We start from the raw sequence: 16382 nt of genomic DNA on the forward strand, positions 1-16382 counted from the left end.
GTGGTCATACCAAATGTAGGAAGATGTAAAGCATCATGTCATTCATCCTGGGTGCACTAAGATTATTATAAGCAAAGTTGCTACGTCAAGTGGCTGGTATCTGTTTGGGCATTCTACAATTTCAGGGGGAAAAGGTGGTTTTCATTTTTGCAGTATTCAGTAGCCTTTTTTTTTTTGCTTTATTTTCTGCCAAATTTCATTTGGAATTCACCTGCATGTGTGTTATATATGAAATGTCACAGAGGCTGCAACTGAATGCTCTTAAGTACTTAGGATTTTTCACAATTTGTTCTCAAACCTGAGAGAGTGATATTCCTACAGAGTTGAAGGAAAACTGATCAACAGGCTTCTGGATCATGTTTTAACAATTTCCTAAAGTCTCTACTGATTTCTAGGATTGTAATTAAACCTGGTCTAATTTACATGCTAGAATAATTTAAAAATTATAGTTCATCACTATAGAAGCATATAGAATTATTTAATCTCCCTTGTTTTCTTCTGTCTTGGTGTGTTTAATCTCTTTTATCTTCCCCTTTCTTTTATAATTAATCATATTAGATAGTCCAGTGTTTTTAAAGAATTCCCTGAAACTAATGAAAGGATATAAGTATCATGCATAATTTTTATTTTTAAGAAATATTTAGGTATTTCTTATTAAAAGAACTTATTTACAGAGCAGATTTAGGTAAAATTTCATTTCTCTAAATATATATTTTCTTTTATTCTAAACATACCTGCATTTAATTGGCTCATATTTTTAAGCATTTAAAGATTTTACTACTAGCAAATTTAATTAAAAATCTAGTAGATGTATTTGCATATATTTCATAATATATATTTGATTAGTCACCTACTTTAGAGTAAAATCTTCCTAACCGTAACAGACAGGGAAAAAATGTCCCTGTTGTCAACTTGTGAGGGATAAAGTGATGCTGGAAACCTAAATCACAGCGTATTCTGCTGTGACATTCACCACCTGCTCCTTTGTAAAATGAACACTAATGCGTTAACACTATCACCAGCTATTTAGGGTTGGTTTTCCCTCTTTGACTATCACAGTCTGTATTTTCTCACACCCCAAGCCTTTGTTACTGGCTTTCGGTATGCTGGGATGAACTATCACTTGTAAGTAACAGGCATTTACTGAAGCAATAATCTAGCCAATCATCTAAAATTACATTTCTTTGTAAATATTGCATGGCATCTGAAAATAAAATTATATTGCACATTCCAATACTGTAGATGTCTCTGCTAATATAACCAGTACTTCACAGTGCAGGGACCAATAATCTCATTTGTGGTTGATCACATTTTCTTGTGTTTTGTTTTGTTCCCTCTGGGGGCGTTTTAGTACTTGTAGGAATTCGGTAAGAGAAGAATACCATCCAAAAACTTAGATCAACCGCTTTTTTTTTGTTTTGTTTTCATACTCCAAGTAGTAAATTGTCAAAGAAGAATGTGGAAAATAATGATTATCTGGTTTGTGGTACCTGTATGTGCCATGAGCTGTTACATGTAAGTATGTGTAATTAACTGAATGCTTTTTAAAAATATAAACATTTGTGTTGTGTGTGTCTACACTAATGGAGTTTTCTGTTTCTTTCTAGTTATTTGTCTCGTGGGATTAGGCCTGGTGGTCTTCTTCTTCAGTTTTTTACTTTCAATATTTCGTTCCAAGTACCACGGCTACCCTTACAGGTAATATCATTATACTAATATGAATGTTTTCATTTTAAACTAATAGAATAAATCGAATTTCATGTTTTTATGTTTCTAACATGTATTTAAGGATTAATATAAAGTAGCTACCTTATTTGCAAAGTCATCTTAAACTCTGTTAAGCAGGTTTTTGAGCACCTACTATGTGTTCAGCACAGATTATATGAAGGAGATATATATATAAGGCATGGTACCTGCCCTCCTTCGTATATGATAGTTTCATTTTAGATATATGTTGCATGCATATGTATGTATGTGTGTGCAGATATATACATGTATGTATACATTACATATATATAGACACACATAACAAAATGAGTTTTCAACTTTGTGGAATTTATCAAAATTTCTTGTTTTGGTTTGCCTATTCATGATTTTTACTTCATTTACAAATTTTTTCTCATATAATCTAGTGTTCAGTGTCCAGTAAACTCCATCATAGTTTGAATTCTTCAAAGTTTTAGCTTTTTCAAATAAAGAATGGCAACATGAATGGAAAATGAAATGATAAAAGAATCTCTGGTCACTACAAGCTGTCATAAAAGAACATCTCCTAAGATTTTCATCAACATAGTTTGATAACTGGGGATGGGAAGATGTTGAAAATTCATTCTGAAACAATGTTATTATAACCAAACTATTATTGTTACTAAAGCAAAATACAGCTAACAAACCAGTTACAGTTATCCAGGTCAGGAAGTAGGCACAGGTTCATTTCTTGACCATTCCTCCCTTACCTTGTCTCAAAGGAATAAGTATTCCACTTTCTCTAGGGAGCATCCTCCTCCCCAGTGAAGAAGTAAAGGTCCCTTTTCTCCAAGATTTTGAGCACTTTCTGTTGAGATAGTAGAGCTCATGATACATTGACAGAAAATAAAATCTCATAATTTACATCCCTCTTGAAGGTGAGTGTATGAGTGATAATCGCTCTGTAGTATCCGACTCTTTGTGACCCCATGGACTGTAGCTTGCCAGGTTCCTGTGTCCGTGGAATTCTCCAGAATACTGGAGTGGGTTGCCATTGTGAACTGAGCAATTACTTCAAGAAAATGTTTCTTCATAGGTGATGGCAGCCATGTGTAGCTTTATCTGGGGCATAGAACTATTCCCATGACAGATCTGATTAAGGGCTTATCGTAAAGAGTAAAACACTTCAACCCTGCCTCTGTATCTTTTCATATGGGCAGAGGCACGTTTCCAGGACATCCATTAAAAATAAATGTACTCAAGGAGTAGAAGAAATCTGAATATCAGATGTGAGCTGTGGGACCATCTGCCTTTAATCTGGTCTGCAGTATAAGATAATTTTTGAAAAACATGAGGTCTCAGGGCAAGAAGTTTAATAAGAAAGGCCAAGTAAAGTCTCCAGTTTCTTGGTTTTTATTCTTGATGCTGTCTGGCTATCTCATTTTGGTTTTGAAAATACGAAGTCAGAAGAATCAAATCCAAGATGAAGTAGGTCCAAGAAAGATGAAGTTTCTGTTCTTCTTCTCCCCTACCCTAGGATTGAGGATCATGGTTCTGTATGATTAGAGTCTCAGTTTGACTTGCATGTATTCCATTAACAGAATCTGAAGAAGAATATTTCCATTATTCAGGTTTTCATTTACTTAAAAAACACTTATTCATTTCAACCTACAGCATTTATGGTGTCAATGAAAGGTATCTAAATTATAAAAAGGAAAGTGTCATAAGTTATATGATTCTTAAAACCTATTTAGTTGACAGAAAACGGAGGAAGGTAAAGAGCAAGTTCCAGATCTCCTTACACATCAGAGCACCTAAGCCAACAAGAATCAGTTGAGTTCAGTTCAGTTGCTCAGTCATGTCTGATCCTTTGCGACTCCACAGACTGCAGCATGCCAGGCCTCCCTGTCCATCACAAACTCCCGGAGTTTACTCAAACTCATGTCCCATCCAGTCAGTGATGCCATCCAACCATCTCATCCTCTGTCGTCCCCTTCTCCTCTGCCTTCATTCCTTCCAAGCATCAGGGACTTTTCAAATGAGTGAGTCAGTTCTTTGCATCAGGTGGCCAAAGTATTGGAGTTTCAGCTTCAGCGGCAGTCCTTCCAATGAATATTCAGGACTGATTTCCTTTAGGATGGACTGGTTGGATCTCCCAGCAGTCCAAGGGACTCTCAAGAGTCTTCAACACCACAGTTCAAAAGCATCAATTCTTCAGCGCTCAGCTTTCTTTATGGTCCACCTCTCACATCCATACATGACTACTGGAAAAACGACAGCTTTGACTAGATGGACTTTTGTTGGAAAAGTAATGTCTCTGCTTTTTAATATGCTGTCTAGGTTGGTCATAACTTTTCTTCCAAGGAAGTGAAGTGAAGTGAAGTCGCTCAGTCGTGTCTGACTCTTTGCGACTCCATGGACTGTAGCCTACCAAGCTCCTCAGTCCATGAGATTTTCCAGGCAAGAGTACTGGAGTGGGTTGCCATTTCCTTTTCCAGGGGATCTTCCTGACCCAGGGATCGATTCTGGGTCTCCCGCGTTGTAGGCAGACGCTTTACTGTCTCAGCTACCCTGCAATCACAATCTGCAGTGATTTTGGAGCCCAAGAAAATAAAGACTGGCACTGTTTCCATTGTTTCCCCATCCATTTGCCATGAAGTGATGGGACCGGATGCCATGATCTTCGTTTTCTGAATGTTGAGCTTTAAGCCAACTTTTTCACTGTCCTCTTTCACTTTCATCAAGAGGCTCTTTAGTTCTTCTTTGCTTTCTGCCATAAGGGTGGTGTCATCTGCATATCTGAGGTTATTGATCCGATTGCAGCTTGTGCTTCATTGCACCCAGCATTTCGCATGATGTACTCTGCACATAAGAAGTTAAATAAGCAAGCTGACAATATACAGCCTTGACATACTCCTTTCATGATTGGAAACAGTCTGTTGTTCCATGTCCCGTTCTAATTGTTGCTTCTTGAACTGAATACAGATTTCTCAGGAAGAAGGTCAGGGTGGTCTGGTATTCCCATCTCTTTCAGAATTTTCCATAGTTTGTTGTGATCCACACAGTCAAAGGGTAAGGCATAGTCAATGAAGCAGAAGTAGACGTTTTTCTGGTATTCTCTTGCTTTTTTGATGATCCAGCGGATGTTGGTAATTTAATCTCTGGTTCCTCTGCCTTTTCTAAATCCAGCTTGAACATCTGGGAGTTCACAGTTCACATATTGTTGAAGCCTGGTTTGGAGAATTTTGAGCATTACTTTGCTAGTGTGTAAGATGAGTGCAATTGAGTGGTAGTTTGAGCATTCTTTGGCATTGCCTTTCTTTGGGATTGGAATGAAAACTGATCTTTTCCAGTCCTATGGCCACTGCTGAGTTTTCCAAATTTGCTAGCATATTGAGTGAAACACTTTTACAGCATCATCTTTCAGGATTTGAAACAGCTCAACTGGAATTCTATCCCTTCCACTAGCTTTGTTCATAGTGATGCTTCCTAAGGCCCACTTGATTTCACTTTCCAGGATGTCTGGCTGTAGGTCAGTGATCATACATGATTACCTGAGTCGTGAAGATCTTTTTTGTACAGTTTTGCTGTGTATTCTTGCCACCTCTTCTTAATATATTCTGCTTATATTCTGCTTCTGTTAGAGCCATACCATTTCTGTCCTTTATTGTGCCCATTTTTGCATGGAAAGCTCTCTTGGTAAGCTGAAGTTGAACAGTTCTGTGAAGACCTACAAGACCTTCTAGAGCTAATACCCCAAAATGATGTCCTTTCGTTATAGGGGACTGGAATGCAAAAGTAGGAAGTCAAGAAATACCTGAAGTAACAGGCAAATTTTGCCTTGTAGTACAGAATGGAGCAGGGCAAAGGCTAATAGAGTTTTGCCAAGAGAACGCACTGGTCATAGCAAACATCATCTTCCAGCAACACAAGAGAAGAGACTCTACACCTGGACATCACCAGATGGTCAATACTGAAATCAGATTGATTCTATTCTTAGCAGCCAAAGATGGAGAAGCTCTATACAGTCAGCAAAACCAAGACCAGGAGCTGACTGTGGCTCAGATCATGAACTCCTTATTGCCAGATTAAGACTTAAATTGAACAAAGTAGAGAAAACCACTAGACCATTCAGATATGACCTAAATCAAATTCCTATCGATTGTACAGTGGAAGTGACAAATAGATTCAAGGGATTAGATCTGATAGAGTATGAGCTAAAGAACTATGCCTGAAGAACTATGGACGGAGGTTCATGACATTGTACAGGAGGCAGGGATCAAGACCATCTCCAAGACTGAGAAGTAAGATGAAATGTCCTGTAAGAAGTCAGATGGAAATCACGCCCCAGGGTGGCTTATGAATATGAAATTTGACATAGCTTAGATGAAAACCCCTAAAAGTGCTGCCAAGGAACAGCATCAGAACAGAACCCAGCATTAAAAAACAAGCAGCAGCCTGGGAGGACAGGTGCACTGAAAGAGTGGGACGTGGCATTACAGAGACGTGAAGGTAGGGACCCGACTGTGGCCCAGCTCTCGCGAGCTCTGTGATTTGCTGGGCTGGACCCTACTTAAATCGTTCTTTTGGTTTCACCATCTCTTATCACTTTAAAGCTTCCTAGTATTCCTCATCAGACTCTTAAGAACTTCTGCTTGTTTCTGCATTGTGTCTTTTCCATGGATATAGTGATGCATCATTGATCAAGCTTCCATAAATCCATCCCACCCTCTTATACTATCCCTCTCCAGTCATTCATCTTCTTGCTTTGTAAGGTTGGTAGGACAGGTTATATATGTTCCTTTTATCACATTTACAGCAATCCTTAGATCTAACAAAATATGGCAGATGGGAGCATTGTGAACAAAAAACATGTGCTTTGCATTAGAACGTTTTTATGCTCTTATTAATCTAACCCATGGATATATGCCAAGGTTACCCTAGTAATGTTATATACTGCTTTGGGATTTGTTTTCAATTCATTGCATTATTTTCCTTCAGAATAAAGTTTTTCTCAGAAATTTAATCAGTTTTATTATGAATGATTATGATAATAAACATATTATTCATATCAAGAGTTAAAGCTGGATTTAGAAAAGGCAGAGGAACCAGAGATCAAATTGCCAGCATCTGTTGGATCATAGAAAAAGCAAAATAGTTCCAGAAAAACATCTACTTTTGCTTCATTGACTATGCCAAAGTCTTTGATTGTGTGGACCACAGCAAACTATGGAAATTCTTCAAGAGATGGGTATACCCAACCACCTTACCTGCCTCCTGAGGACCTGTATGCAGGTCAAGAAGTAACAGTTTAAACTGGACATGAAACAACAGACTGGTTCCAAACTGGGAAAGGAGTTTGTCAAGGCTGTATATTGTCACCCTGCTTATTTCTGTGCAGAGTACATCATGTGAAATGCCAGGCTGGATGAAGCACAGGCTGGAATAAAGATCGCCGAGAGAAACAGCAATAACCTCAGATATGCAGATAACATCACCCTTATGGCAGAAAGTGAAGAGGAACTAAAGAGCCTCTTGATGAAAGTGAAAGAGGAGAATGATAAAGCTGGCTTAAAACTCAACATTCAAAAGCTAAGATCATGGCATCTGGTCCCATTACTTCATGGCAAATGGATGGGGAAACAATGGAAACAGTAACAGATTTTATTTTCCTGGACTCCAAAATCAGGGCAGATGGTGGCCACAGCCATGAAAATAAAAGACTCAACCTCCTTGGAAGAAAAGCTGACAAACCTAGACAGTGTATTAAAAAGCAGAGACATTACTTTGCCATCAGAGGTCCATCTAGTCAAAGCTATGGTTTTTCCAGTAGTCATGTATGGATGTGAGAGTTGAACCATAAAGAAAGCTCATCACCGAAGAATTAAATGCTTTCGAACCACAGTGTTGGAGAAGACTCTCAAGAGTTCCTTGGACTGCAAGGAGATCAAACCAGCCTAAAGAAAATCAATCCTGAATATTCATTGGAAGGACTGATGCTGTAGTTCCAATACTTTGGCCACCTGATTCAAAGAGCCAACTCATTAGAAAGACCCTGATGCTAGGAAAATTGAAGGCAGGAGAAGGGGATGACAGAGGACAAGATCATTGGATGGCATTACCGACTCAATGGACACGAGTTTGAACAAGCTCCAGTAGATGGTGAAGGACAGGGAAGCCTGGCATGCTGCAGTCCATGGGGTCGCAAAGAGTCAGACAGGACTGAGCATCTGAACAGTAATAACAACAAATCAAGAGCAGTTGTGGCCCAAAGGACTAGGAGGAGAGTATACACCAGAGAACTGGAATAATCCTGAGCTAAGAGCAGTTGTGGCCCAAAGGACTAGGAGGAGAGTATACACCAGAGAACTGGAATAATCCTGAGCTAAATTCTAGAAACCAGGTAGCATAGTAGGGAAGAAAGTATCTATCCAGCTAGTTCACTGGAGAAAAAGCAAACGTGATGCAGAAGCCAGAGTGAGAGGAGGAATAAATGAGAAAAAGGAAGAGAGAAGTCATTTGGGAATAGTTGAACAGTGAAAGTCGCTCAGTCATGTCCGACTCTGCAACCCCAGCTGGATACTGGAGTGGGTAGCCTTTTCCTTCTCCAGGAGTTAAAAGATGAGATGTCAGTACAAAAGAAAAAAGAAACCTTTTCCTTCTGAGCTACTCTGTGGGAGAGGCTCGGTCAGTGATGAACATAGTGCCATATTCTGGAGGGACGCTTTGCAATCCCAGCAGCATATGTTTCTGTGGCACCAGTATATGATTTGATTAAAAAAAAACAAAAACAAAAACAAAAAAAAAACCTTGTTCCTATTGGAAAATGGTAGTTCGTAGGGAAGGAGAAAATAACAAGAGAAAGGCTATTCCATATGTCAGAAGATATGCCCTGGCCTCGTATTACTGAAAAGACCATGTGAACGTCCATATTCACACGGAGTTAGTGGTTATTATAATGTATCATAAACCCTCGTGACCAAGAGGTAAGTCAACCCCCAATCATTTTTACCAATATACACTGAAGTACGCTTGTACGGGGGAAAAAAAAAAAAGACTTTCTTAAACAAGACCATTTCCTTGTCCTTGAGATGAGCTGCCAGGACAAAAAAAAACAGTTTTCTTCTAAAAGAATGGAAAACCCTCCCTCTTCTACCTACTCTGGTTGATACTGGATAAGATGTGCGATATCCTTTACTGAAAATGCACATTTGAACATAACTCCCTCTGCTAATTGAAAAACATCTTTAGCAAGGGCTGTAGCTTCAATGCCATAATCCACTCTTGGGTGTAATACCATAGCCTTTGGTGGCCTTTGATGTCTGTTGTAGGTTTGCGATTTTTAACTTTTATACCAGGAAATGCCACAGATGTCTGTAAACTAATTTTTTATTGCCTCACAATTTTTAATTGATCGACAGTCTAATTTATTCTGTATGGAATGATCTTTCTGCTTTTCCATTTTTATTTTAAACTTCACAGAACCTTAAACATTCATGTGTTTCTTATTTTCTCAAAACTTCACACTGATATTTTTGTTGTTGAACTGTGTGCTTGCTGAAAGGGATAAAAGTCTATTATATGTTTACCCTATTTCCTTAAATCTTCCCCACATTTTGGTCTTAAGGGTTTTTTCCCTACAGTATCAGCATCTTTCATACTATGACTAAATTCTCCCAGATCATCTTTTAAGTTTCAGTAAGCAAACTTCCATCATTTACATCCTTAATCTATATGTTACTAACTCAGAGACTTTGGGAAAGTTAAGTAACTTTTCTAAACCTTGGTTTTCTCATTTCTAAGTGGGAAATGTTTACATACTTTGACATCATGTAAAGGTTACATGATGTAAGTCACTTAGCACATTGCCTAGTACTTAGTATGTGGCACATAGTATTACTTACTCAAAAACTACTTTCTGCTAGTTATTATTATTAGTTCTGATGTAAATACTTTACCTATTTAATTTTTCCTGAGCAGGATTTTTTTTTATGCTAAAAATTAAGCAAATGTTGTTTTTTATTTGCATGATTCAGTGGGGTGAAGATTAGATTTTCCCTGAACCTTCTGAGGAACTTAATTGGGCTCTCAAAACCTTTGAAATTAGTGAAATAACAAAGATATTAAGAATTTGATCTAATTACCATCTGACCCATAGTTCAGAAAAAGAAATTGTATTCTAGTGGTAGCAAGAATTCATTTTGTATATTAAATAAAGATTAGCTTTAGGGCTTGTTCCATTTTCCAAGAGCAAAGTGCTAGTGTTCATGCATGAATATCGTCTCTTATGGGTAATTAATTATTTTCCCACTGGTTGCCCCTGACATACTTTGATTCAAAAGTTTTCTTCAAAAAGATTTCTATAAAACTATTTGAAAGATCAAGTCTCTGAGTAGGAAAATAGCATAGAACATTCTCTACTAATTCTCTCACTTTGCTACCTGTTTATGATTCTTTAATTGTCTTAGAGAGATGGTGTGGTATGATGGGAAAATATTTAGAATCCAAGACATGAATTCAAATTCAGTATATCATTTTGTATGACAGTTAAGAACTCTGGCCCGGCAGGCATAGATACAGGTTTGAATCTTACACCCTCTCATCACTAACTTTGGGACTAACTTCTCAGTCTCATTTTTCCTCACCTGTAAAAGTATGTTTTTATGGGGTTGGGTAACAACTTTGTTAAGCTTATTTCTTCATTTGTAAACTTGGAGTAATAATTAATATGTATCTGAGAATTTTAAGGGGATAAATTACATCATCAATTTATAGTTCATGGAATGTTGCAGGTTCTCAGAAGAAATTATTTTACCTACCTCTTGCCTGTCCTTAGCCATTTCAGCGCTTGGTTATTCAATAGCACTTTACCACGTTAGCTTTTTCATTAAATATCCATATGTAACTTTTGTGTGTTGGCATTCTTTGCTTTCTAGAGTACTGTAAGGTGCCTTACAGAAGGTCATGGCTGTGCCTTTTTAATATCTCCAGAGTGTTACACATAGCAGGTGCTCATCGTGTACTTACTAACCGAATATGTTTACTCAGAAGCATCTTATAAATGTACTCCTTATCTAATGCAACAGGAACCATTAAGATAGAAACACAGCAGACAGAAGAGTGTTGGTTTGCCACACTGCACAACTCCAGAAGGTGGACTCACGTCACAGGACACCCCTTGGAGTTGTCCCGTTGTTCCACCACACTGAAGGGGCGCAGTGTGCACAAACAGTGTCCCTCAAACCTGGGCTCTAAAGATACTTATTGCAACCTCAAATCGACCCTGAGCTGGCTGGCATCAAAAAATATACACTGATTAAGCTTTCAATGGACATAGAAACTATTAACAAGATACCTGTAATTCATGATGTCTTTGGTTCCTTTGAGTTACTTTGAGAAATAATGAGTTAAAAAAAAAAATCAGTCTACATTCCGTAATGGAAAGTACAAAATAACAGCTAGACATGAAAGACATTCCTGATGAATTTTGAGGCAAGTATACTAATGAACCAGCACAGCAAGGCAAAATATCCCAGGACATGCAGTATGTAACAATATCCCATTCATTTCTATATCTTACTTAGATGTAGATCTTTTATCTATAGGGAAAATAGAAAATACAGTCTCAAGCTATACAAATAGGAAACAGAGAAATGGTGTGGTGATCAACCCACAATATGTGTCATTGATAATAATTTCACTGGGATTGCCTTTCTGATGCTGAGTTCCAGCTTTCAGGAATACCATGAAGGCCCAAAGACTTAGAGATGAGTCAGTGAAGATCTGGAGAGGGTCGACATAAAGAATACAGTGCTGTCTTTGTAATACTATTTTACAAGTGGAAATCGAATCTCAAGGACTATTTTTTCCATATTGTTGTATTTCACTGTGGTGTATTGGAAAGTGATCTGGACTTTGAGTGAGAAGATGAGATTTGGACCATGGCACTTTAAAACTGTAACTTCAGGCAAGTCTTTTCATCTTCTCTGAGCCTCAGTTTTCCTCATCTTTCAGATAACAGCCATAATCTTTATCTCATAAGTTAAGACAAGTTGTGGCAGACTGTTGTTTCACAAATGAAAGGTAACTTTGAACTGTGAGATCTCATATTGCAGTCATGCTGTTGTACTTAGCTGCTACAGGAACAAGTCCTTGGATAAACTTTCCAGCAATAGACTTTGGCCCACAGAATTAACCACTGACAAGCACAGTGTTTTTTTTTTTTTTAAACAATAATATTCATATGCATGTGTATGCCCTCCACTTCAAACAAAATATGATTGCATTTGGTTATTTCTGTTTTATTACTTTAGGGAAGAAAACAGAACTATACAGCTGACAGAAATATATTGAATTCTGCCGAGGAAAAATGTAGTCAGATGCCTTTTTCCCACTAACAATATAAGTCTTAATGTTCACAATAATAAAATACAAGTTTTCTAAACATGGACTAATTTTTTAATCAACGTTTGGTAATTCAAAACTAGATATTAGGAACCTCTATATAAATCCAACGTGATTTTAATAGAAAACTCAGAATCTAGGCTTTTTGATTTTGCAGTGCACATTCCCACCCCTCAGACCTCAGAAGACATGGTCTAAGCAGAGACACACAGCAAAGGAAGCTCTCTGGAGGGTTATTTCCATTGTGTAAATACAATTCTCTTACTCCAGCAGAAATGCCACCATTCAACAAACCCCTGAAAGCAGGGAAAGATGAGAAAACTCCTGTTTTCCCTAAGTTCTGTTTTTTATCTGACCGCCAACCTCTTCCCACATACAAGCTCTATTGGTCTTTTCCCCCAGACCCAACATCCATGTTTCTGACCACACAGAGTTATGAACAATTACCAGCCTCTTCCAAAACATCCCCCTCTGTATAGGCTATAGAGATGTGCCCTTAGCAGTTGTAAGACTTGACAGCTGTCACCCTGTGTAGCCACAGATACAGAAAGCTTACTGCTTGCAAAGATCTGTTTCCCATTTCCTAATAAAATCCTGAATTTCTTTAGGCCTTTATTTTAGATCATGTACTTAAGACTTGAAGATTTTTTGGGGTTTGGTAAGTTTCTGTCACAAAGAAGAGAGCCCCCAGGGTTTCTGGCCAAAGAGGCCTGGCTGGCAGCCATCATGTACTTCTCCCTGGCATCCCTTAGAACACTTGTGAATATAAAGGTTAGAAAATCCCAAGAACAGGGAATCATTAAGTTCTACTAACTCCAAGGCCAGGGCAACAGGCATGAACTCGCTAGTGGCCTATCCTTGTTCTGAGTAAAGAACCAAGGCTTTTCCTCCCTTTTATACTTTTTGGCTCTAAGATGACATCAGCAGCTGCCCCTTAGCCATGTAAGCAATTTCTGTGTGACAGAGTGCCAGGACATGCCCAGAAGTCTCTGACTTCTTTCCTAGTTTGAGAACAGGAAGTGAGAACCTTAGCCAAGAAAATTCTGGCCAGCTGAAGATCTCGGTAGAGAATTTAACCTGATCTCAATTGGACAGAATTCATTCATCCATTCTGATGTTTTAAAACACTGGGGAACAGGTGAATGAATTACTCAAAGAGAAGTCTAAACAAAATACCAACCATTGTTTGGTGCCTCCTTCATATTTCACAGGAGGAGAAAAGGAACATGTTTCACATGTAATACGGTCTCCAGCGGCCACCTAGTAATCAAACCAGATGCCTTTTCTCATGTGGCAACCTACATAACCCTTCTAGGATTCTAGTTAACTATCTCCTCTTGAATATCTTATGCCCTGGATTTTGTAACATGATACTCCTAGACCTTCCTTTTTCCTTACAGATGACTTCTCAGTCCCAACAGACATGCCAAATTCTGACCTAAGGCCTAGAACCAGACCTCAGACCACACTGTCACCTCAGCCTCAGCTCCAAAGCTAGGCTCATCCCTGCTCCAAACCCGGGTCTCTTCTGCCCATGTTCCCTAACACACTGTTATTGTTACAATCATACAACATATAAAAGTAGAACCTTTTTAATCTTCCCAGAACCAAAAAGTTAGCAAGCATAAAATGATCATAAAGGGTCATATTCTTGCTTTTATGATAGTAGTATTTTTATAAAAGGTGATCTTTAGTGTTCCATAGCTTGAAATGTTCAGACTATTTTTATTTAAAAAAAAAAACCCTGTAAATTGTCAGGTAGTTTTTAAATTGTAAGTTTTGCAGCTTTCATTACAGTTTTAAATATTTTATGGTGATGTTTTCTTTTTTAACTGTCACTCAGTTAGCTTTATCTTGAGGGCAACCTTATATCTGAGGACAGAGAAAGCCAAAGTGTTCATCTACACGTCTATATATATATATATATATATAATATATATATATAATATACACCTGCTTTGCCACCACTGTTAAAGATTGGGTGGATTGAACAGCAGCAGTATCTTAATGCTCTAAGGAATGTTACTGCTGATCTTCATGGCAGTGTTACCCTTGCAGTACTTAAGTCATAACTTGTTATGTCAAAAAATAGAAGCAATGTCTTGTTGCCTCTAGACATCAGCACTTGATTTTTATCTTGTAATATGTAATTCCTCAGAAAAAGATAGGGTAATGAAAAGTTTAGGCTGTATTGCATAATTGCTTTATTATATATTATAAAATAATAGAGATAATATATATTTAAATATATGATGCTTTATATTACTGTTTATATAGTATATGCAGTATATTATATTTATATTCACTATATAGTATATATATGCTATATAATGTGTATTTTTTTTTTACTATTTATTTATATAGTATCACAGGATTAAAATAAACATTAGCACTGGAAAGAACTTTGGAGATCATCCAAAACAAGCATTCTTCTCACTAATGAGGAAACCGAGGTTCAGAAAGACGAAGTAACCTATGCCTAGGATATTATAATTTAAGTGTTCGAGTATTAAACTTATTAGATTGAACAGTTTCCCAACTACATGGTTTTTCAACTGTAGTAACCATTAATATTTTTAATATTAATGTTTTAATATTAATTAACAATTGGTTCATATCTGGTTGTCCTAAAGTTACTTTGTCAAGACTGTAAAAAGCAAACTTGCTACACGTTAGCAGAAAGGTACAAATAGCTAACAAAAGCTTAATGATGTTATTGAAATTGACTTATGGTATTACAAACTTACATTTCTTTTCATAGATAAAAGTGTTGCCTAGGGAAATCAATAAAGGCAAAAATAGTTATTTTACTTTCTATATGTATAAACATCTATTTGTATTGTTTCATCAGAACCTGATGATACTTTTATTATGATTTATAATAAATTATTTTTGACTGTTCAATATAGTGAAATTATAAAATTCTTAGTTATTTTAAGTAAGTGCATATTGATTAAATAACCAGAAAAAGTATTTTGTCTAAGATATTGAAATGACCTGATCCAAGTGTATGTTTCAGCTCATTCCCTTTCTTCCCCTGTGTTATCAGTTTAAATGCCAGTTTAACTAGTAGTCTTGCTAACATTGAGAATGGCTCACAGAAGTTAACCAAACTTAACCAACATATGTTCAAGTTCTTATCAACATCTGCTTTCACCCCTGACCTAGTCTCACCTGATCCCATTACAGGATCTAGTTCACAGAAATTGCCCTGATATAAAATTACAATGAAGTGAATGAATGTAACTGTATATGACATTACATTTTTATTTTATATTTATCTGTACTAAGTTAATATAGAATAAAAAGCACAGTGTTTTATTTTCAGCAAAGAATTTTCTTTCTTTTTCAGCTTTTTAATTAAGTGAAGCCGAGTGGGATTTGCATTAAGTGACTGTTTACCATGAAGACAAAGTGTCCCAGACATACTAGTTCCAATTCTTGAGTCCATTTCCTTGCTGATTGTGATAATCCAGCTGTTTCTTGTACAATTTTTTTTTTTAATGTGAGTTTTCCTAGTAAACTTAATTTATAGACACGGATGGTTAAATTTAACATGGAATGAACAAAGGCAACAGTGAAGAGTTTTTCCAGCAAATTATAGTATATGTATGCTATAGATCGAAATAAACAACAATGTAATTATGAATTCATGCTTTTAAGCTGTTCACTCATTAGTAAAGAAAACTATAATGTTAGTAAAGGAGAAACTATGAAATGTATCCTCAAAAATTCTTGGGATTGTACAGAGATAGGTGTATGCATGAAAATATGTCATGTACTGAAAAATTATACTTTCCTCAGTCTCAGTATAAAGGATGTGTATGGTTACAAATAGCGTTTTGTTCTTATTAATCATAACTAGATGAAGGAGATGGGGCAGAGAGCTGGACAAATAGTACACGGATGCCTGCCCTGGGAAGCGGAGGTCCTTCCCGGGATAGAAATCTACAGCAAACATGACTAAATCGGCATGCCTCAGGGCACAGGCAACGGGAGCAGCACACCAGAGCCAGGAGCGAATTCTTCCCCAACTCAGAAGTGTGGCCCACAAATCCAGACCTGCAGCCACAAAACCCACCCACTGGGGACGGTATCCCCTTGTGTCCTGTGGAAGAGGCTAGTCATCAAAACCTTATTCCCAGACCTGAACAGAGACTCTGTGCATGTGTGCCAAGTCGCTTCAGTCATGTCCAACTCTTTGTGACCCCATGGACTGTAGCCCACCAGGCTCCTTTGTCCCTGGGATTCTCCAAGCAGGAGTACTGGAGCAGGTTGCCATTCCCTCTTCC

General features: G+C 37.4%; 1 protein-coding gene across 3 annotated transcripts in view; it reads left to right on the top strand.

The window, feature by feature from the left end:
- The window catches only part of TUSC3 (tumor suppressor candidate 3), a 220239-nt gene extending 204418 nt beyond the window's left edge, over positions 1 to 15821 (top strand). For 2 of the 3 annotated variants that reach the window (XR_011144816.1, XM_068970022.1), the window contains 2 exons: positions 1608 to 1698; positions 15443 to 15821. Coding sequence is in view for 2 of the 3 variants with exons in the window: in XM_068970022.1 (XP_068826123.1) it covers positions 1608 to 1698; positions 15443 to 15458 (107 nt within the window). In the remaining variant the exon portion in view is untranslated. Of the gene's footprint in view, positions 1 to 1607; positions 1699 to 11590; positions 11610 to 15442 lie in introns of those variants that run through there. The other variant, XM_068970024.1, reaches the window with a different exon arrangement.
- The last annotated feature ends 561 nt before the right edge of the window (positions 15822 to 16382 follow it).

Source organism: Capricornis sumatraensis, chromosome 4 (assembly GCF_032405125.1).
Source record: "Capricornis sumatraensis isolate serow.1 chromosome 4, serow.2, whole genome shotgun sequence".
Lineage (NCBI taxonomy): Eukaryota > Metazoa > Chordata > Mammalia > Artiodactyla > Bovidae > Capricornis > Capricornis sumatraensis.